At 47.5% G+C, this 23324-nt stretch overlaps 1 protein-coding gene across 1 annotated transcript in view; it reads left to right on the top strand.

Moving 5' to 3' along the window:
• FBXL13 (F-box and leucine rich repeat protein 13) overlaps positions 1-23324 on the top strand; it is a 253544-nt gene that overhangs the window by 37802 nt on the left and 192418 nt on the right. Inside the window, exons 5-8 of the mRNA XM_060246072.1 lie at positions 1118-1367; positions 4755-5004; positions 6065-6219; positions 11267-11506. Coding sequence (XP_060102055.1) covers positions 1118-1367; positions 4755-5004; positions 6065-6219; positions 11267-11506 — 895 coding nt within the window. The remainder of the gene's footprint in view (positions 1-1117; positions 1368-4754; positions 5005-6064; positions 6220-11266; positions 11507-23324) is intronic.

Below are 23324 nucleotides of genomic sequence, written 5' to 3'. Positions count from 1 at the left end.
CAGGTCACAGTAGGCAGCAAGCAGTGAGGGAAAGCAGTGACATTGGGATATTGACCCAACAAAGCCAGCTACAGCCACTGACTCCCACTTGTCCCATGTGAGGCTTCTGCCAGTCATAGTCATCCAGGGCAGTGTTGAGTCCATGGAGAAATCTGAGTGTCAGACTCCTCCTTCAGATGTTGAAAGCACCAATGTTTTGAAAGCAGAGAGCCAGGCTTACAAGTCGTGACCTTCGGAGGTGGTAAGAGACCATATTGGAGGGTTTTTCAGGAGGCAGCATGGGGAAAAGTCCCTCAGTCCTCCCTGTGTGTTTTCTGGCTGTAAAGGGGGAGATTTTTAAAATGGAGAAAGTCCCTAATTTGAGTTCCCTGTGGATTCCAGCAGTAGAATAGGAGGCTTAAGATGGCATTGGTCTATTAAGCAGACATTAAACAGTCAAGAAAAGAGTGGTAGACATTTTGTTTCTGTTGTGTATTAAATCAAGAACATTCAAGGATGTTCTGCCAGATACTCGCTGAGCTTGAGGCTTTATAACAATAGCCACCTGGACTCCGGGTGGTGGCCAATGGGGACTAATGGCTTGGCTAGGGTACCAATAGTTGTGTGTAATTGGAAATTGGGTGTGGGCTTTGCAGACTACTTAAGCAGGGCCAGTGTCAAGTCTGATGTTTCAATAACGAGTCCTTGTTGATAAAAGTTTCAAGTTTATTGTAACATGTTGCAAGACTGGTCGACAGAGATTGAGAGAACTGGCGAGCATATACAGAGGGCAAACATTTAAGGTACAGATCAGAGGAATTCCTATGGGAGGGGGTATTCTTAAGCGAGCACATTCACACATCGTTGTTACTTTATCGTTCTCAGGCCTGGCTGGCCTTGGGCACTTCCTTGGTACCCATTATCTCTGAGAAGGCACAGTAATCTTTTTCTCATAGCTAGTTGCAGAGCTTTGCTACATAACAAAGGGAAGAAGGGGGGTAGGGAGAGGTTGAGCTAGCAGCACTTGAATACAGTATGGCTTTTACCCAGGAGTCACTTCCTGAACCAAAGTTTGAACCAGAGTTTAAATCTATACTAGTAAAGCATAACTCAGACTTGACATACTGCCCCCCCTAAGCCCCTTCCACAGCGAGGGGAGGGGCCCTGGTCGGGGGGAAAGAATCCAGGGCTCCCTGGGTGGCGAGGCAGCGGTCGACCATGGTGGAGAGGAGCCGGGTGGAAAGAGGATGCCAGCTGGACGGCCCCGGGTCTTGACGGATCAAGCTGCAATGAAACACAGGGTGGATTTTACCCAGGGCTGGTGGCAAGTCCAGTTCCACAGTTACCGCGTTTATTACTCTTTTCACCTTGAAGGGCCCTATGAATTTGTAAGCCAATTTCCGAGACGGCTGGGTTAAGGGAAAGTTTTTGGTTGAGACAAACACCGAATCTCCTACTTTAAACTCTCCCGCCGGGACATGGGATTTGTCATACTGCTTCTTGTAGGACTCCTTCGCTGCCTCTAAATTTTCTTTAATGATTGGCCAGCTGTTACTTGGCCCTTTCCACCACTGCTCGAAGGAGGTGGGGTTGTCTGGCGTCGCTCCGCCCGGTAGCAGCGGGAGCGGTTTCCCTTCATAGCCAAATACTGTAAAGAACAGGGAAGCTTTGGTGGAACTTTGCATCGTGTTGTTGTAACAGTATTCAGCGAAGGGGAGTAGCTCTACAAGGGATAAAATGCGCTTGCTTGGAGAACGTGTCTACCACCACTAAAATGACAGTCTTCCCCCGCGAGGGGGGGGAGCTCCACTATGAAGTCCATGGACACTATCGACCATGGCCGCTTGGCGGTTTCAAGTGGTTGTAGCAAGCCCAGTGCTCCCCCCCCCCCCCGTTTTTTAGCCATTATACATATGGGGCAACTGGTGACAAAGTCGGACACGTCTTTGCGGAGGGAGGGCCACCAGAACTGCCTGTTCGTCAGGTGCAGCGTTTTGACATAACCAAAGTGCCCGGCCAGTTTGGAGGAGTGGCAGAGTTGCAAGATTTCCCTCCTCAAGAGCTTGGGCACATACAGTTTTTCCCCTTTGTACCATAGCCCGTCTTTGGCCTTTTGCACCCCCTCTGGCCTCTCATCCCCCTCCCTCTCGGTCTTTCGGGCGATCAGCTCAGGGTTAATTCCCCCCAACTCTCTCTTCTTCTTCTGGGAGCGGGTGGTGACCATGGCCGCCACTTGCGAGGGGGAAATTAACGAGTCCACCACCTCTTCCCGTTGGCTCTCGTGCTGCGGAAGCCGCGAGAGGGCATCCACTAGAAAGTTCTTTGTCCCTGGGATGTGTTTGAGGGTGAAATCGAACTTTGAGAAGAACCCTGCCCACCGAATTTGTTTTTCACTTAGCTTTCTTTTCCCTGTTAGGGCCTCTAGGTTTTTATGGTCAGTCCATATTTCAAAAGGGAGCTTCGCCCCCTCTAGCCAAGACCTCCACGTTTTCAGGGCAAACATCACTGCGAACGCCTCTTTGTCCCACACTGACCAGTTACGCTGGTCGTCCGAGAACTTTCGGGATATATAGGCGCATGGTCTTAGCTTCCCCTCCCCATCTTTTTGCATGAGAATGGCTCCTACGGCCACATCGGAGGCATCGCATTGGACTACCAAAGTGCCCGGCCAGTTTGGAGGAGTGGCAGAGTTGCAAGATTTCCCTCCTCAAGAGCTTGGGCACATACAGTTTTTCCCCTTTGTACCATAGCCCGTCTTTGGCCTTTTGCACCCCCTCTGGCCTCTCATCCCCCTCCCTCTCGGTCTTTCGGGCGATCAGCTCAGGGTTAATTCCCCCCAACTCTCTCTTCTTCTTCTGGGAGCGGGTGGTGACCATGGCCGCCACTTGCGAGGGGGAAATTAACGAGTCCACCACCTCTTCCCGTTGGCTCTCGTGCTGCGGAAGCCGCGAGAGGGCGTCCACTAGAAAGTTCTTTGTCCCTGGGATGTGTTTGAGGGTGAAATCGAACTTTGAGAAGAACCCTGCCCACCGAATTTGTTTTTCACTTAGCTTTCTTTTCCCTGTTAGGGCCTCTAGGTTTTTATGGTCAGTCCATATTTCAAAAGGGAGCTTCGCCCCCTCTAGCCAAGACCTCCACGTTTTCAGGGCAAACATCACTGCGAACGCCTCTTTGTCCCACACTGACCAGTTACGCTGGTCGTCCGAGAACTTTCGGGATATATAGGCGCATGGTCTTAGCTTCCCCTCCCCATCTTTTTGCATGAGAATGGCTCCTACGGCCACATCGGAGGCATCGCATTGGACTACGAAGGCCTTCTGCTCGTCCGGGTGGCTTAGGACCGGTTCGCTAGTGAACAGGCGCTTTAGGTGCTCGAACGCGGCTTGGCACTCTTCTGTCCAATTCAGCCTCGCCCCGGGCCGCTTGGCCTCCGGTCCCTTGCCCTTGGTCTTTAGGAGATCAGTCAAGGGCAGGGCTATTTGGGCGAACCCCTCAATGAATTGTCTGTAAAAATTTGTGAACCCGAGGAACGATTGGAGCTGTCTACGTGTCCTCGGGGGAGCCCATTCCAATACCACTTGGACCTTCGCCGGGTCCATTGCCAAGCCACGCTCGGACACCCGGAATCCTAAGTAATCTAGTTCCGTCCGGTGGAACTCACATTTAGACAATTTGGCATACAGTTGATGCTTCAGCAGGGTGCTGAGCACCTCCCTCACCAACTTTACATGCGATTTCTCGTCTTGCGAGTAAATAATGATGTCATCCAGGTAAACCACCACCCCCTTGTACAGGTAGTCCCGCAACACATCATTGATAAAGTTCATGAATACCCCCGGGCCCCCCTGTAGTCCGAACGGCATCACTAAATACTCAAACTGTCCCATGGGGGTGTTAAATGCCGTCTTCCACTCATCCCCTTCTTTGATGCGCACTCGGAAGTAAACATCCCTCAAGTCCAATTTGGTGAATATCTTCCCCCCCGCCACTGTACTTAGCAAGTCCCGGATGAGGGGGATGGGTTAGGCGTTTGACATGGAGATCGCGTTAATCCCGCGAAAATCAGTGCAAAGTCTCAACGAGTTGTCCTTTTTCTTTCTGAATAGGACCGGAGCGGCGTGGGGGGCCGTGGCAGGCCGGATGAACCCCCTCGCCAAGTTCTGATCTAGGAACTTGCGCAGCTCCTTCTTCTCCGCCCACCCCATCTGATAGAGTTTCGCCTTGGGCAGGGTCTCCCCCGGAATTAGCTCTATCGCACAGTCCGTGCTCTGGTGGGGGGGCAACTGATTGGCCTCCTTCTCACTAAAGACTTCCATGAGGTCCCGATAAGGCTCGGGGACTGAGTGTACTTCCTCCACTGTCACACAAGCCCTTTCTTTGGCGGCAGGAGCCTTCGGCCCCCACGCCGGGTTCCATAGGTGTCATTCACACCCCGGGTCCAGGAACCGGATGGTTTTGGCCCTCCATCTGATTAATGGCTCGTGTTTCTCCAACCACCCCAACCCCCAACACTACCGGGTACGAGCATGAGGGAGCGATCACAAAAAACTCCTGGTCCCAGTGTTCCTCGATCCCCATCGGGCAGGGCTGCGTCTCGAGCGTGCACGGCTCCCCACACATTACCGACCCGTCCATTTGCTCGAACAGCATGGGGTGGGCAGCGGTGAGCTCTCTAGTCCCAAAGCCTCCACCACCCTGGGGGACATCAGTTCCCTGTTGCACCCCGAGTCTATTAAAGCCCGTATTTGCATGAACCTCCGTAACTTGGGGTTCAGCAATTTCACAGTCACAAAGTACAATTTCCCAGTCACTCTCACCGTCAGCGGCTCCTCGTCGCGATCGACCTGCTGTTGAGCCGCCTTCAGGGCAGCAGGTCGGCCTTGTTTCCCGCCGGCTCTTCAATCCAGGCCAGGTCTGCCAGCTCGGCCGAGAGGAGCACCTCCTCCTCCTGTAGTTCCTCCTGCACCGATGCCGCGCTGCTCTTCGCCGCATCCTTAGGGCAGCTGGACGGCTTCTTCGGTGTTGGTGCGGCGGCTTTCGGCGGGGCTGGGGCGGCTCTCGGCGGTGGGGGGTGTGGGCAGCTGGAAGCCAAGTGGTTAGGGTCTCCGCATCGAAAGCACCTGTGCAGCCCCACTGGCACCGCCGCCACCTGCCTCTTTCCCTTGGGCGGTTCCGCTTTCGGGGCCCCCCCTCGGGCCGGGGTCTTTCCGGACTGGTGCTGCCGGAGCATGGCCACTCTCTTGAGATTGTTCTCCACCTCCCCCGCTAGTTGAATCCACCCCACTAGGGTGGCCGGGCGGGCTTGGGTGAGGGCCCGGTCTAGGATGCTCGCGTTCAGTCCATTCGTGAACTGCTCGATCTTCATCACTTCGTTCCAGCCCCGGACTCTGGCTACGTTGGCCTGGAAGTCGGCGGCATACTCTCGGATGGGTCGGGCCCCCTGTTGCATGTCTCATAGGGCCGCTAGCGCCCGGGTTTCTTGCAGCGGGTCTTCATATTGGGTCAGCAAGGCTTGTAGGAAGGTGTGTACATCATCCAGGATTGGGCTCCTGGTTTCACACAAGCCCACGTACCATCTCTTGGCCGACCCTCTCAGCTTCGACCCCAGGTAGTCGACTCGGCTGAAGTCATCCAGGAAGGAATTCCCCCAGTAATGCATGAAGCTGTTCACTTGGATTGCGAAATAATTCACCTCCTCTGGGTCCCTGTCGAAGGTGGCATCCAATTCTCTCCCCACGTGCTGGAGCCCCGCCGGAGCTCCAGCGGCTGGGGGTGCCGGTGCCGGCGCCTGGGGTGCCCTGACTCTCCCCGGGGGAGGGGTGGTGGCCGCCGCCGCGGGTTGACTGGGGCGGCCTCTGGTCGCTGCGGGGGGCCCTGCCGGGTGTCTGGAGGTCGCTCCCCCTAGCGCTCTTCCGAGTTGGATCGTCAGGTCCCGGACCTCGTCCCGCAACCCTCCGATGGCTCCGTCGATCTCCCTCCGGACCATCGAGCGGAACAGTTGATAATCCTCCTCGTCTTGCCCTTTGAGCCGGGGTTCTTCACACTCGGCCTTTCGGGCCCCGGCTCCATCATCTCCTCTTCTTAGAGTGCTACGACATCACGGATGATGTGAAGAAGCAGGCCACCTGCGTTTGCTCAACGTTTGAGATCGCCTGTTCGCTGCTGGTTCGGCTGCCATGCATTCTATGCGAGGAACCAAGCAGCCAGGGAGTCAATCACTGCTTTTGTTACTGCTCTCTGGTGGGTGGCCCGCCACTGCAATTTCAGCAATCTGGAGGAAGCACTCCAAGACCAGCTGGCGTGCAGCCTCAGGGACATGCGCATCCAATGAAGGCTCCTTGCCAAGAAGGACCCCACATTTCAGGTCGCATTGGAAGAGGCCCTCACCGTGGAGGCCCTCACCAACCAGTTCGCCACTGAGGTCCACCAGTTGCAGAGCTTGCCAGCTTCATGGAGGCCCACCGCAGCAGCCCACTACATGGAGTCTTCTGATGAGGATGAAGAGGATCTCCAGATGGCCCGGCCAGCTTGCCACATCACTCGCCCTACTACCGCTTCTCGCCCTGCTGTCCCCACCACCTCGATGCCCTGCGCCAGTTGCTGAGAGCTCCATGAGTGGAGGTCCTGCCATTTCCATGACACCATATGCTGAAATTGAAGAGAGGTCAGACACATCACCAGAGCCTGCCATACCAAGGGGACCCGGATGCACCAGACTTCTCACCAGGAGTTCACACACGCATTGGAGCTCCACGTCACCTCACTTCAGCAGCAACAGGTACTGCATCTGCCTCAGGTCACCCACAATAAAAGTAACTGTTAATATTGAAGGGGCTCCTCGCCTGATGGAGTCAGACACAGGTTCCTCCATTTTGATCATTTTGGAGGAGTCCCTCAGGAGATTCTGTCCCAAGGCTGGGCCTCACCTCAGGCCTGTGAGTTTCACCCTCAGAGACTTTTCTCAGAACAAGATGGCCATAAAGGGGTGCACCCAAGCCATGAAAGACCAGTGCACCCAAGCCCATGAAAGCGGAAGGCTGTCCAAAGGAGTTGGGCTGGGGCAGCACCACCATGGCCGCCCCGAGAGACAAGGATATTATAGTTGTATTGGAGTACGAAGAGGAATCCCAGGAGGAAGAGCCAATGGGAAACAAGAGCGACCTGCACTGAGTGGCGCCGAGCAGCAGGTCGAAAATTGAACAGCACCACTAAGGGTGAGGATTACTGGCACTTTGTCTTTCATCCCATTGACTCTACTGAATCCATCCCTCAAATGCTTCATGCACATGAGGACCCTGGTGGACTCAGGGCGCACTAGAGACATAATTACCCCCAAAATGGTAGAAATCCTGGGTTTGGCCACAAATCCTTTGCACCATCCCATCCAATTTGAGCAGATGGATGGGACAATAATGAAGGGGGAACTGTGCACCGAACAAACCCAACTAGTTCCAGTGGAAATAGAGCACCACTGGGACATGGATATTTTTGTAATAGCCCCATTCTCATTGTTTGATTTGGTACTAGGAGTGGGCTGGTTTGCCAAACATGAGCCAAACATCAAGTGGGGGGGGGGGGATCAGATCATAGACTTTAAAGACCCAGTCTGCGATAGACACAAGTGGAGAAGCGACTGGGGCCCCGATCCCCCTCCTGTGAATGAAAAGTTATGTTTAACTATAGAGGAAGTGAGATCCATTCCTTGAGAGTACCAAGACCTTAAAGCAGTTTTAGCTAAGAGGAGGCTAATAAACTACCCCCCCCCTGGGACACGGAGTGTGCTATAGAACTGATCCCGGGGCCGAGCCTCCCTAAAGCCAAAATTTACCTGATGGGATGGGTGGAGAAGGCTGAACTTCGAAAATTCTTAGACAAGAACCTAGAAACAGGGTTCATCTGCCCAGCCATGGCCCCGCACACGGCGCCCATGTTGTTCTGCAAGAAAAAGGACAGGGGACTGAGACTTTGTACTGATTTTAGAGGGATTAATGCAATCTCTGCATTGAACGCCTATTCGATTCCGCCCATAAAGGACCTATTAAACACTGTGTTCTAAGGGAAAATCTTCACAAAACTAGATTTGAGGAATGCCTACTTCTGAGTCCGCATCAAAGAGGGGGACGAGTGAAAGATAGCATTCAACACCCCCTTTGGCCAGTTTGAGTACTCAGTCATGCCGTTTGGATTACAGGGCAGCCCCAGGGTGTTTATGAACTTCATTGACGAAGTACTCAGAAAATATTTGTACAAAGGAGTTGTGGTTTAACTTGATGACATCATTATTTATTCCAATTATATGCAAATGCACGTGAAACTAGTACAAGAAGTGTTGTGCCTGTATGCACACAAACTGTTTGCTAAGCTGTCGAAATGTGAGTTCCACAAGACAGAACTAGATTATTTGGGTTACCGAGTGTCAGGGAAGGGAATATCGATAGACCCGGCCAAAGTACAGGCAGCGCTCGACTGGCAGCCCCCCAAAACGCAAAAACAATTACAATCCTTTATCGGTTTCGCGAACTTTTATCATAATTTCATACAAGGATTTGCGCATACCATGCTGCCCCTAACCGACTTGCTAAAGACAAAAGGGAAAGGCCCTGAGACGAAGAAGCCCAGGGCGAAGCTTGAGTGGATTAATGTATGTCAGAAGGTGTTTGAGAAATTAAAGAAACTGTTCACTAGCAAACCGGTACTAGTCCACCGAAATGAACTAAAACCATTTGTGGTGCAATATGATGCAAGCGATGTGGCTGTGAGAGGGATTTTAATGCAGGTGGATGAGGAGGGAAACTTAAGACCGTGTGCCTACATTTCTCAAAAATTTCCCCCAAAGCAGCATAACTGGTTCATGTGGGACAAAGAAGCCTTTGCAGTTAAGTTTGCCTTAGAAACCTGACGCTCATGGTTGGAAGGAGCGAGGGTCCCCTTTGAAATCTGGACCGATCATAAGAATTTAGAAGCTCTGACCGGATGCAGAATATTAACTGAAAAACAAATCTGGTGGGCGGGCTTCTTTGCCAAACTTGATTTCAAGCTGAAACACATTCCTGGCTCCTGCAAATTTTTAGCGGACGTGCTCTCTTGACTTCCCCAACACAATAGTAAAAAAGAGGTAATAGACTCATTAATTTCCCCTTCCCACTTGGGGGGGGGCTGTAACTACAAGAGCACAAAAACTCCGTTTATAAGCAGAGGGACGTGGGGGGGGGGGACGACTTAAACTGGAAGCTGAAGCCAAGGTCGAGCATCAGAAGTGTGTGTAGGAGAAGGGAGATTTTGGTACAAAGACAATAAACTGTATGTTCCTGAAAGTTTGCACAAGGAAATTTTACAACACTGTCATGATAATAAAACAGCCGGTCACTTTGGTTATATTAAGACATTGCATCTAGTGAATAGGCAGTTCTGGTGGCCGTTTATGAAAAAAGTTATTTCCGAGTATGTGGCCTCCTGCCAATCTGCCTAATGGCCAAGCGAAGGGGACGGAGAAGCCCTCGGGGCTATTATAACCCCTAGAAATGGCCAGCCAACCCTGATCAGTGGTGTCTCTGGATTTTATAGTGGAACTACCTCCTTCCCAGGGGAAGACAGTGATCTTAGTCGTAGTAGATACCTTCTCCAAACAAGCCCACTTTATTCCCTGCTCTAAAATACCAACAGCTAAGAAACTATCACAGTTGTTCTTCCAACATGTGGTGAAACTCCATTCATTCCGGATAAGCTAATTAGCGATCGGCGTGTCCAGTTCGTTGCCAACTTCAGGTGGGAGTTCTGTAAATTAACCCATATCGAGCAAGCGCTCAGCTCTGCCTATCATCCACAGACTGACAGTCAGACGGAACAAATAGAACAATATTTACGGTGCTTTGTAAATCACCTGCAATCTAACTGCGTAGAATTACTGCCGTTTGCCGAATACAGATACAATAACAGTGTGCACAGCTCTATTAAGACCACCCCTTATAGAATAGTTAATGGATATGAGCGGAAACCGTTCCCTTTGCTATCCGGGGGGGGGGGGGCAGGAGGATTTCGCCTCCACATTTGAGCAATGGTGGGCAAAGTTAAGCGAGGCTTGGCCAACCATACAAGAAAAACTGGATACTGCTAAGGAGACTTACAAAAAACATTATGACAAGCACCACTCTCTCACTTGGGACTTTAAAGTGGGAGATACAGTGTTCCTATCTACAAAGAACTTACCATTGCACCAACCCTCCCGGAAGTTGGCTTATAAATACGTGGGACTTTTTAAAATCAAATATTTATAATCAAAAGGATTATAAATAAAGTAACTGTAGAATTAGAACTACCTAAAATGTTTAGTAAAATTCATCCCATGTTTCATGCCAGTTTACTTCATCGGGACTCCGGGGGAACTAAATGGCACCCCGACCCGAAGCGCTGGACCCGATTCCAGTGGGGGATCAGAATCATCATGAAGTGGGGGAAATTTTGGACGCTAAATTAAAACCGGGGGGGGGGGGGTCTTGTATTATTTAATCAGGTGGAAATACTTCCCACTGTCACATGACGAGTGGATACATGGAATGGACATAAAAGCTCCGTGGTTAATCAAAATTTTTTACAAAAAATATCCTCACAAATCTTGAGGGCCAGCCTGAGGGGGAGCAGTATGTCAAGCTCCTCTATATTTCTTCCCATGGAATCTAAGTGCCTGTTACATTCTGATAGGGGCCCTGTTACATTCTGATATTTACTACCTAATAGCTGTTACCATCTGGCAAGAGAATGTTTACAACTTTAGAGGGCTCTGTTTAGTCTCTTGATGTGTGAGGAGCGATGCCCCTGTGTTCTGAAGGACTGTTATCTCTTGGCATGCCTTTGCTAATTCTCTTTGTAGTTTTATTATCCTAACCTGTAACCCCTGGGTTCGAAAAGAACCGCCAATTTAGTAACTGTTGGTAGCATGTTATATAGCTGTGTAAGTTGTTTGGTTCCCCAGTTCTTTCATGGACGTGTTCTGTGGAGCATCTCTGAATCTGAATAAATGATTCTATTTGCAAACTACAAAGGATATCATTATTTGGACTATCGGAGCTTGACAGATGCTAAGTCTACTCTGCTGATTCAGAGAAATGTTAGGGGAGCTGAAGCTACTCAGGAAAGGGCTAGACCATCCAAGAGAAGTCTATTTGGAGAGGGATGTGAGCTAGGCATTTATCCGTCTCCAGACAGACCTAAGAAAAACAAATTGTGCAAACCCCATTTGGGAGATGGATTTGTTAGTTCTCCTGAAGGAGATTCCGGTTCCTCAATTCAGATATTTGACAAGAAGGAAGGAGAGCTGTCTGAGGAAGAGGAGGAGATAGTGCCTGAAGTTAGTTCTCCTGAAGGAGATTCTGGTTCCTCAATTCAGATATTTGACAAGAAGGAAGGAGAGCTGTCTGAGGAAGAGGAGGAGATAGTGCCTGAAGTTAGTTCTCCTGAAGGAGATTCCGGTTCCTCAATTCAGATATTTGACAAGAAGGAAGGAGAGCTGTCTGAGGAAGAGGAGGAGATAGTGCCAGCTATCTAAACCCAATTATTTCCTCAAGAGCTATATTCAAAAAATAATGCCTAAAGTTCGTAGGGCCTTGGAGTTCTCCACAATGCCCAAAGAAAAGAAAGACCTTAATCCTGATTTACCAGTAGGATCAGGAAAAATTATGCCTAAACTGGAGATTCTTCAGTCGTGGATTTCTTTACCAGCTTCCTTTTACAGCGGAGTGGGAGCATCCCTCCAGGCCTAAAGCCAATTCAGCATATTTTTTTCTAAATTACTTCCAGAGGCTACCAAGAGACTCAAGCTGTGGTAGACAATCCACTTAATTCCTTAACTTCTAACTCAGTGCTTCCTATGGATGCAGGTCATCTTCCAAAAGAACTCCCAGTTCACCTAGTCCTCCCACACCCATGCAACGCCAGCCCTGTTAGCAATATGTGGAGTTGCAGGCAAGGAGAAAGAGTGTGGCCTGTTGCCAGCTGTTAACTGATGAGATAGATGAGTAGCTTCTGGATGACTGCCAAGTAATTGGCGGTGAGTATGGCTCATTAAGACTTAGCTATAAAATCAGCTAAGAGAAGCAGTAATTCATGTATGCAACAAGTAGACCGTGCTACTGAACCACTGACCTTGCTGTTACTGGATCTCTGGAACCTTGACCCTGGACTGGACATGGACAATCATCTTTTCTGGAATCCTGATTCTGGACAAGCTTGAACTTGCTGTCTGTTCCCCTTGACCTAGACTGAACTTTGTTATCCTACTCTCTGGAACCCCTGACTTTGGGCTGAACTTTGCTTGCTCTCTTTATGTAATCTCTATCTTTGGACAGCCCTGCCAAATACCAGCACTTTCTCCCTGGGAGGACTAAGCCAGTATAAAGTGTTGCCTTGGCCACCTCCTGCCTTTTGGAGCATGGCCACTGAATGGATATCTACTCTGGGACTTGCCATCCAGATGGAGATGTCAATTTTGAAGCTCTGGAACAATTCCTTCGGTCCCACTTGGAAGCCTATCCAAATCCTCATGACCTAATGTGTTCCTTACAAGTGGGTAGTGGAGGAGGGTCTGCTGGGAGTGAAGGCTATCATGCAGATGGTGATACCCCCCAGTGGGTGGCTGCAATGTTGGGGTCCTGTGTGGTGGGTGTCATTGCCACTGCAATCACCTTGTCCTAGATGTGTGGGCCAGGTCCTATCACCAACTGCCTCAAACCTTCCCCATTGTCCTAACTGACATCCCTCCACCCTGCAGGTGATGCAGTAGCAGCCAGAGCAGCTGGGTACTGACACCTGCCCCCAGGGAGGAGGGTGACTTTGACATTGTCAGAGCTGGAGTGCTCTTTTGACACCCCCAGGATCTCTCACCAAGGCCCTCACTCTGACTTTCTGGTGGCAAAGTTCCCAGCATGCTTCAATGATGCATTCCTGGTTTTCTGAATGGGCACGGCATACCATGCATGCACAGTGCGCATGCCAGATTGTTGTGAAGTTCCTCTGGTATGTATGCAGCCCGTGTGGGAGTTGGCAGCCTCCCAGGAGCTGTGTGATCACCATGGTGTGCCTTTTTTAGGATTGGCTTTTTTCAAGCTGAGAGGCCATCACAGCAAATTCCCCATCTGATCCCACCATGAGTCTCTCTGGGCCCCTGACCCTCCTCCTGCTATGCCTCCTGTGGATGTGGCACATGGGTTGACTTGGGGACACTCTCAACAACATGGGTGCCCTGCTGCATGCCACGGCTGGCAGTGAGCAGGGGGCACCCTCACACCCACGTTCTCATTTACCATCAACCTCTGGGTCCCTGTGTGCTCTGTGTACAGAGCGCCACCATGGGGGGCCAGCTGGTCTGACGGGTGGTGCTCCCTCCCCACTCATGGGAGGTCAGAGCTTGTAACAGGAGCTGGTCTCTTTAAGGGTGTGCATTACTCCTGTGGCTCACCCCCCCCCGCCAGTGACAGACACTTGGCTCAGCCTCCTCAACTCATGACTCTCATTAGTCCTGCCTGCCCTGTCCATAACGCCACATCTGCTGCAGGATTGCCATGTATGCTGCTGCGGCAGCTCCAGGAAACATTGTTGGGGCATTATTTTTCCCTTTTGGCCATGGCATAACTATCCCATTAAGGAGGCAACTAGCAGCTATCTGTGGCCAGCCACTCCAGTGTGAGTACAACAGATTATGAAAATGATGTTAATCAGCCCCTTAATTAAAAACCCGGGTAAATTTTTTTTTAAAAGGTTTTGGCCTGGTGCCTAAAGGAGAATAGAGTAGGCACCAGGCAAGTCTCAAGAGAAAGTGCATTTCATAGGCAAGGTGCCCCTGTTGAAAAGCCTTTCTCGGTTTGGTGAAGATGGAAGCACAAAAAGCAGACTTCTGAGGAAGATCTTAGCTGATGAGATGGATAATATAGGGGGAGGCAGTCTTTGAAGTACCCTGGCCTCAAGCCCTTTAGGACCAACACTTCTTGGAAACAGATAATCAGCTAGTGCATATGAGTAATACATCCCAGAGAGTAGCCAGCTGGTTTACAGATAGTTTTGAAAGGCAGCCCCATAGAGGACATTATTTATTTATTTATATATTTATTTGAGATTTATATCCCGCCCTTCCCACCAGGTGGCTCAGGGCGGCTTACAACATATAAAAACTAACATAAAATATAAAATTATGCATAAAAATTAACACTCCAAATTTACATAATTAAAATCTAGTCTAGTGCATTGCCTGCTACCTATAACATGTTCTGCTCTTATATTACTTTTCATATATATATATATATATATATATATATATATATATATATATATATATATATATATATATATATATATATATATATATATATATATATATATATATATATATATATATATATATATATATATATATATATAAAACTAATGAAAGAAAAGTAGAAATGATCCTTTTTAAGGCTTAAATGGGAATGACTATTTATTAATACTGGTTTTCTGACTTAATTATTTGTTTCTCCAGGGGCAGCAGCAAGGATAGGAAGAGTCTTTGAGTTAACATTACAGAAGATTACGTTAAAAGCCTGGCGAAGAGAGACTTCTTATAATAGAAGAGCTAAAAAATGTGTTGTGGTATGCCATAATGTGATCTTAAAGTAAATTCATTCATGTAAACTCTCCAGTATAAACAGAGGGCAGGATCTTTAATGTAATTACCAAATTCTATACACTACTCATCTGAGTAAACACAGTATAAACTAAGAGTGTTTTCACACTCACCTTCAGCCGGCGCGACGCCCCTCTTCACTGTGCAGGATCTGCACGGATTTCGCACGTAAAGCCTCGGAGCAGCCGAAAGAGCCGGAAACTCCTGGCGCAAAAGCCGCGCAAACGGAAACTGCTTTTTGGCGGTTTACGTTTGCGCCACAAAAGCGCCGGGAGTTTCCGGCTCTTCCGGCTGCTCCGCAGCTTTACGTGCAAAATCCACGCAGATCCTGCGCGGTGAAGAGGGGGGTCGCGCCGGCTGAAGGTGAGTGCGAAAACGCCCTAAGCTTTGCACATATAACTAATACAGTTGGAGCTGTATAGGATATGCAACCCATATGGCCCCAGTATGTGTACCAATAGATGGAATCAGCATGGATGGTGTAGTTTTACACAATAAAAAAGATCCGACCTGTCTTGCCCTGACCTAGCCACTGTAATCCATGCAACAGTCACCTCCAGATTGGATTATTACATGGGCCTACCCTTGAGGCTGACCTGGAAACTCCAACTAGTGCAAATTTCAGCAGCACAGGTCCTTACGGGGATGCTTCACACACAGAATGCATGTTAATCTGGTGCTGCGCAAGCTGCATTGGAGTTATGGTACTGACCTTTAAGGCCTTTAACACTCAAGACCAGCATACCTCCAGGACTGCCTTTTTTTGTATACCCCCAGAAGAGTACTGCACTTGAAAGATCAGAAGCTATTGGTGGTCCCCCAGCCCAAGAGACATCCAGCTGTCTTCAACCTGCTGGAACTCTCTGCTGAACAACATCTGCACTTGTGGGATATTTTACAGATGTTCTTCTAGGTGTTTGGTTGAGGACAATGATGGTTCAGTCTTGGCACTCCCATTTCTCATTTCCCCTTCAGTCATTTCCCACAAGATAGAGGCGCTGTTAGGATTTTAGTGCCATCTGTAGTCAACAATGACAAATCATGAATCAGATTATTATGTTTTTTATGGTCTTATTTAAATCCCATTTGTTTCATTGATGTTTTATATGACTGTGTTGTACATCGCCCTGAGCCTGGTCCCACTGGGGAGGGCAATTGATAAATTTAATACATAAAAAATAACATATTGTCTTTGTAAAAAGACTCTATTGAATAATTGCACTTTGCATAGTTTGTAGACAGCCAGGCGAGTGGGAGCCTTTCTGACTCCCAGGGCTGCCAAGAGCCACTATGGTCCCCCAGACAAAGATTGCATCACTCCCCTCATAGAACCCTGTTTCAAACCAAATATAACAAAATGAATCACTTTGCTGACTGTTACTACACATCTATAATAGTAAAAGGATCGACATGTCCATCTCTCTGTCCATTTGTAGCAGGCATAACTCATCAGAAAATAAAGCTAGAAATCTCAAAATTGGCCACCAGCTTCAGGATGATCATGGGCATTCAGGAATATCCTGGCCCAGATTATCACCACACGCTCCTCCCCCATTTGCAATGGAAGCTAGACTTGTGTCGTGGTTAAAGTCTCAGATTAGGATGTGGGAAACCCAGGTTCAAGTTTCCACTCTCCCTTGAAAGCATGCTGGGTGACCCTGGGTCTGTCACACACTCTCAGCCCAACCTACTCACAGGGTTTTTGTGAGGATAAAAGAGAGGATAGGGGAATGATGTAAGCCACTTTGGGTCCCCCTTGGGGAGAAAGGTGGGATATAAATAACATCAACATTCTCACTTCTGTTCCTCATTTGTTACCACCAGGTGGAGCTCCAGAACATCTAAATTTTATTGTGCTCTTTCTTTCTTAAACCCCACCCCCCCAATACTTGCTTTTGGGCTCCAGTGTTCAACCCCCCTGGGAGAATTCTACTGAACTCTAAGATTTGGCAAACTTTCTATTCCCCCCCCCCCCCATGGAAAAATAACCAATACAGATGGAAATCTTCATCATGCCACTGTGGCCACATTGGAGAAAGTAATTTAAAAAGTAAGATGGGAGTAAGGTTTTATGATGACAATTATCATTCAAGAAGCCTTAAGGTAGAAACTGAGCTGATATAATTGAGTCCACCTTCCGGTGATGTCCGGGGTGTGTGGCATATGCAAATATGTTGTGCTAATGAGCTCCAGCACCTCCTTTTCTACAAAATGACCCCTGGTTACCGCTAAGGCAGATTAACATTCTATTATCATGCATGTAAAGGGTGGAGAGGGGGAAGCATCCTTTTAATACTTTGATAGTTTATGAGGAAATAGTAATTCCTCTCTTCTGTTCATAAGAATAACAAAGACTTGCTGCTATACTACTATTAAATACATTCCAAGTTGCCAACCAGAATGGATGAAGAGTTGACTGAAAAATAAGATGGGCAGAGAAATTGGCATTGAAGATAGATGAAACACAGATCATAAGGAAGAGAGCAAAATGAAGATGGGGAAAATTGTGGAAAAGAATTAGAGAAATGTAGGAAAAAACAATGAAAGGTGTTTTAAAGATTATTTGACTACCAGGCACTGACAGAGCTGTCCTTTGCAAGACCTGACTGTGCAGGAGTTGGTGAAACTGAAGCAAGAGGGAAACCATATATAACAACCTCGTTAGGAGGCTGCATCCGGGCAATGACTGTAACTTGTCTGAACTGGCCTTGCCTTGCTCCAGTGGTGGCTTGGTTGGTACATTTAGCAGGATCTGATTGCTCATAGTAAACTTTGCTAACAGGCTAAGCCAGCAGATTCTGATTACTTTTTATTGTGGTCTGTCTTCCCTGTGCCCCTAGGGGCTACAGTTAGAACGGTATTAGAAAAAACTTCTTTGAATGCATTTGGTGAATAAAGTATGATGCTGGCTTCAGGGCCCTCTATTGTGGCCTCCGTGTCTCTGGCCATTCTGAAAGGTGGGAACTACAACCAAGAAAACATGGGTAGTAGTTGATTTTGCCATGCTCAGATGAGCATAATGAAAGAGGTGGCCCTGCAGATAAGAGGAATCAAAGCCATAAACAGCTTTGTCTGTGACAGCTAATACCTTAAACTGAGCTTGGTAACAAATGGGCGGGCAGCCAATGAGCACCTGCAGAATGGGAGTAATGTGTATGCTCTGTCTAGCTCTCAATAACGTCTACGCCTCAGCATTCTGCACCATAGGGTTGCCAAGTCCAATTCAAGAAATATCTGGGGACTTTGGGGGTGGAGCCAGGAGACTTTGGGGGTGGAGCCAGGAGACATTGGGGCGGAGCCAGGAACAAGGGTATGACAAGCATAATTGAACTCCAAGAGAGTTCTGGCCATCACATTTAAAGGGACTGCACACCTTTTTAAATGTCTTCCTTCCATAGGAAATAATGAAGGATAGGGGCACCTTCTTTTGTGGCTCATAGAATTGGACCCCCTGGTCCAATCGTTTTGAAAATTGGGGGGTACTTTGGGGAGAGGCACTAGATACTATACTAAAATCTGGTGCCTCTACCTCAAAAAACAGCTCCCCCAGAGTCCCCGAAACCTCCAGATCAATTCCCCATTATACCCTATGAGAAGCAATCTCCACATAGGGAATAATGAAGACGTTTCCCTCTCCTTCCCCCCCCTCCACCCACCCGGTTTCTGGTGAATCTGGCCTCTCTACTCACAAGTTGCTGCCAACTTCTTTACAGTAACACAGACACACCAGAGTTGAAGCCTTTCAATAGGAGACTGAAGCCTCCAGAGGTAGAAAGGCACATGATCCTCTGGGGGCCGGGCTTCCCTCTCTGGCCAGCTGACTGGGCGCGAGAAGCAGCCTCGGAAAGCAGAAGAACCTAACTGGGAAACTCAGTGGGGAAGAGTGGAACTAAAATTGGCGCTGTTTCCCGCCCCCCCCCCCCATCCGGCTTCTGGATTTTTGGAGAGCAGGGGAGGAGGCTGCAAATTCGGGGGTCCCCCGCCAGGGGGGGGGGTGGGAAGCCTACTGCACCAACTGGAGTTTCCAAGTTGATTTTGAGGGGAGACCAATGTACAATGCATTAAAGTAGTTTAGTCTCAATATTATGGATCCAGGTGGCCAAATTGGCCAGATCAAGATAAGAGACCATCTTATGGGTTAGGCTGAGAGGATAGAAAACTGTTTTTTTTTTGCAGAATTGGTAGAAAGTCTTTTTTTGCAGATATACTGACTTGCTTCTTCAACAATAAGGTTGGATCCACTATAACTCTAAGGCTCTTAACTGAGTCAACAAAGGTCAATTAAAATCCATCAGAAATGGGGAGAACAATGTCCTTCAAGACCTCCACCTTCCCAACCAGCTTTACCTTTATATTAGCTTCAATTTATTCACTTTTAGCCAGTTAACCACAGCAGGCAAGCAGCTATTTAGGACCTCTACCACATCACCAGGAGATTTGAATAAGGATATATAGAACTGGATATAATCAGCATATTGGTGACAACCCATCTAGAAACTGCAAATAGGTTTGCCAATCTCCAGGAGGAAGCTGGAGATCTCGTAAGTTTACAGCTGATCTTCAGGTGACAGAGATAAATTCAGCTGGAGAAAATGGCCACTTAGAACTCTATTGCATTATACCTCATTGAAATCCACCCCCTCCTCAAACCCTAATCATCTCAGGCTCTACCCGCCCCCCCCAAGACCTCCAGATATTTCCCAACCTAGAGCTAGCAACCCTAACTCAAATATTTTGATTTACGTAAGAGATCAATAAACACAGAGATCAAAATTATGCCCTGTGTAATTGCACAAGACAGGTTCCAGGTTGATAACAACTGGTTTCTGATAGCAACCCTTTGAATCCAATCCTTGAGGAATGATTTGAATTGTCAAGTAACATCCTTTAATACCTACTTATGTCTCCAAATATCTCATAAAAATGATATTATCTACGGTATCAAAGACTGCAGGTAAATCCAATAAGAGCAACAGAGAGGCATGAGTCTTCTCTACACTTAGAGGTAATCAACTAAAACTAGAAGTGGCATCTTTGTTAAACTAATCTTTGTTAGTTTGGTCTGAAGCTAAATTGAAAACGATCTATAGCAGATGAGTTATTCAAGAAGATTTGGAATTGGTCTGCTACTGCTCTCTCAATCACTTTGCCCAGAAAGGGCAATAATTGGCCATATCATTTTTCTGTACTGATAGTATTTTAAGTAGCAGATGGATAACCACTTCTTTGAGGGGCAAACAGGTCCGGTGTGCCCATTAGATGACCTTAAGTGGTTGCCTAGGGTGGTGGCCATGGGTTAGGTTGGGTGGCCCCTGGGAGGGTGGAGGCTGTCCCTTCCTCCCAGGTGATTTAAATTGCATGGGAGGGCACTCAGGAGCAGCTGCTGCCCTCCCCATGCCAGTGAAAGGTCCCTCCAATCAGCTGATTGGCGGGACCTTTCAGTGATGTGGGAAGCACCAGCAGAAGCAGCCAGGCTCCCATTTAAAGAGCCTGGCAACCATTTAAATCACCTGGGAGTTAGGGGGCGGCCCCTACCCTCCCAACCTAGGGCACCAGGAAACCTGCCATCAGCCCTGGGGGTAAAGGGAAGGTGCCCTGAGTTAATGACTGATTTCTGATGGATGCTAAGGTTCATTGATGTGATTGATGTATATTATATTTGTCATTCAAAATTGTAGCTTACTATGAATGAACAAAATAATTTTTTGTGGTATTTTACGTTTTTATTTTACAGCATTTACAAAAAGAAGATATTGAGGAAACTGATAGACACGCTCAAGTTCATCATGCTGAAGTGCGTGAAAAACGTCTGCATGAAAGACAGCTGACTGAAAGAATCCTGCCTATAGACCATAGTGTGCCGGCAAAATTAGCAGGCTTGGCAAAATTGCCACAAAATGCATTAGTCCGGGTTAGTAAAGTATTTTTAATAAGTAGCTGTGCAATGACTAACTCACTTTTTTGGCTAATCAGAATAAGGAACCCCCTGGACTGAATTTTGGTTTGTATACTTATTTATGGTTATGAACCTGTCCTGAGAGGATTTAAAGCTGTAGACTATCCCTTACATTCTCCAAAGTCCAGCATTTTCCAAATGCTTTGCTATTAGAACAATTATATGTTACATACGAATGCATGTAACGAAGTCCTGATTAGGGTTACCATTTTCAAGTGCCCCATGTGAAGGTGACCTAAGTTGCATGTTGTGTTGTTTGCTCATTGTGCCAGTCAAGCACATTACTGGTTATGCTAGCTACTGGTTATGCTTTTCATCTCCTCCTAAACCACCCCCCAAAAAGTCAAAGGTAACATATGCTTACCTGATCTTTTGCTCATGCCATGATTTGAGACAAAAGCCCCCCTTGCTTGGAAGAAGGAAAGATGGAGTGTGGCATCTTGTCTCTGGTTTTGGTGCTCCATCAGTACATGGCTCTGCAATGAATGTGCAGTCAAACTTCTATTTGTGAGATTCTTGTTTATTTTTCTCTTGTATTTTGAACTTCAGGCAATGAAATATCAAATACCTGTATACCATAGCTTGTAGAAATGGAAAGTCTTTATTTTGTTGTTATTGTTCAGTCGCACAGTCGAGTCTGACTCTTTGCAACCCCATGGACAAAGTCGCGCCAGGCCCTCCTGTCTTCCACCATCCTCTGAAGCCTGCTCAAATTTGTGTTTGTTACATCAGTAACGCTGTCCAGCCATCTCATCTTTTGCCTTCTGTCTTTCCCAGCATCAAGATCTTCTCCAGGGAGTGCTCCCTTCTCATTTGGTGGCCAAAATATTTGAGCTTCAGCATCTGACTTTCCAGGGAACAGTCAGGTTGACTGATTTGATCTTCTTGCAGTCCAAGGGACTCTCAAGAGTCTTCTCCAGCACCACAGCTCAAAAGCATCTATTCTTCTGTGCTCAGCCTTCCTTATGGTCCAGTTCTCACAGCCATACATTACTAGTGGGAATACCATCGCTTTGACTATATGGACTTTTGTTGGCAGGCTGATGTCTCTACTTTTTATTATACTGCCCAGGTTTGCCATAGCTGTCCCCCCAAGGAGCAAACGTCTTTTAATTTCGTGGCTACAGTCATCATCTGCAGTGATCTTGGATCCCAGAAATGTGAAGTCTGTCACTACTTCCATGTCTTCCCCTTCTATTTGCCAAGGTGTGATGGGGCCGGATGCCATGATCTTAGTTTTTTTTATTTTGAGTTTCAAGCCTACTTTTGTGCTCTCCTCTTTCACCCTCAACAAGAGGTTCTTTAGGTCCTCCTCACTTTCTGCCATTAGAGTGGTGTCATCTGCATATCTGAGGTTGTTGATGTTTTTCCCGGCAATCTTAATTCTGGCTTCTGCTTCATCCAGGTCAGCATTCTGCATGATGTACTCTGCATATAATTTAAATAAGCAGGGTGACAATATACATCCTTGTTGAACTCCTTTTCCTATTCTAAACCAATCAGTTGTTCCATATCCCATTGTGACAGTTGCTTCTTCACACTTATACAGGTTTCTCAGGAGACATGTGAGGTGGTCTGGTACTCCCATCTCTTTAAGGACTTGCCACAGTTTGTTGTGATGCACACAATCTAAGGCTTTAGCCTAGTCAATGAAACAGAAATAGACGTTTTTCTGATACTCCCATACTTTCTCCATAATCCAGCAAATGTTGGCAATTGGATCTCTAGTTCCTCTAGCTCTCTGAAACCCAGCTTGAACTTCTGGTAGTTCCCGATCTACATATTGCTGAAGCCTAGCTTGTAGGATCTTTAACATGACCTTGCTGGCAAGTGAAATGAGTGCAATGGTGCGATAGTTTGAACATTCCTTGGCATTACCCTTCTTTGGGATTGGAATATAAACTGACCTTTTCCAATCCTGTGGCCACTGTTGCGTTTTCCAGATTTGTTGACATAATGTGTGCATAACTTTAATAGCATCATCTTTTAGGACTTTGAAAAGCTCAATTGGGATACCGTCATCTCCTATCGCTTTGTTGTTAGTAATGCTTTCTAAGGCCCATTTGACTTCACACTCTAGAATGTCTGGCTCACGGTCAGCGATTTCACCGTCATGGTTGTCAAGGACATTGAGATCCTTCTTGTATAATTCTTCTGTGTATTCTTGCCACCTCTTCCTGATCTCTTCTGCTTCTATTAGGTCCCTACCGTTTTTGTCCTTTATCATGGCCATCTTTGTACGAAACATTCCCTTGATTTCTCCAATTTTCTTGAAGAGATCTCTTGTCCTTCCCATTCTATTATTTTCCTCTATTGCTTTGCATTGTTCCTTCAGGAAGGTCTCCTTATCTCTCCTTGCTGTTGTCTGGAAATCTGCGTTCAGTTGGGTGACTCTTTCCTTTTCACCTTTGACTTTTGCTTTCCTTCTTTCCTCAGCTATTTGTAAAGCCTCATCAGACAGCCACTTTGCTTTCTTGCATTTCTTTTTCTTTGAGATGGTGCTGGTTGCTGCCTTCTGTACAATGTCATGAACCTCCGTCCATAGTTCTTCAGGCACTCTATCAACTCTAGTCCCTTAAATCTATTCTTCACTTCCACTGTATATTCAGAAGAGATGTGATCAAGGTCAAACCTGAATGGCCTAATGGCTTTCCCAGTTTTCTTCAGTTTAAGCCTGAATTTTGCAATGAGTAGCTCATGATCTGAGACATAGTCAACTCCAGGTCTTGTTTTTGCTGA

The sequence above is a fragment of the Heteronotia binoei genome, chromosome 8 (genome assembly GCF_032191835.1).
Source record: "Heteronotia binoei isolate CCM8104 ecotype False Entrance Well chromosome 8, APGP_CSIRO_Hbin_v1, whole genome shotgun sequence".
NCBI lineage: Eukaryota > Metazoa > Chordata > Lepidosauria > Squamata > Gekkonidae > Heteronotia > Heteronotia binoei.
This window is presented reverse-complemented; position numbering and strand designations above follow the sequence as displayed.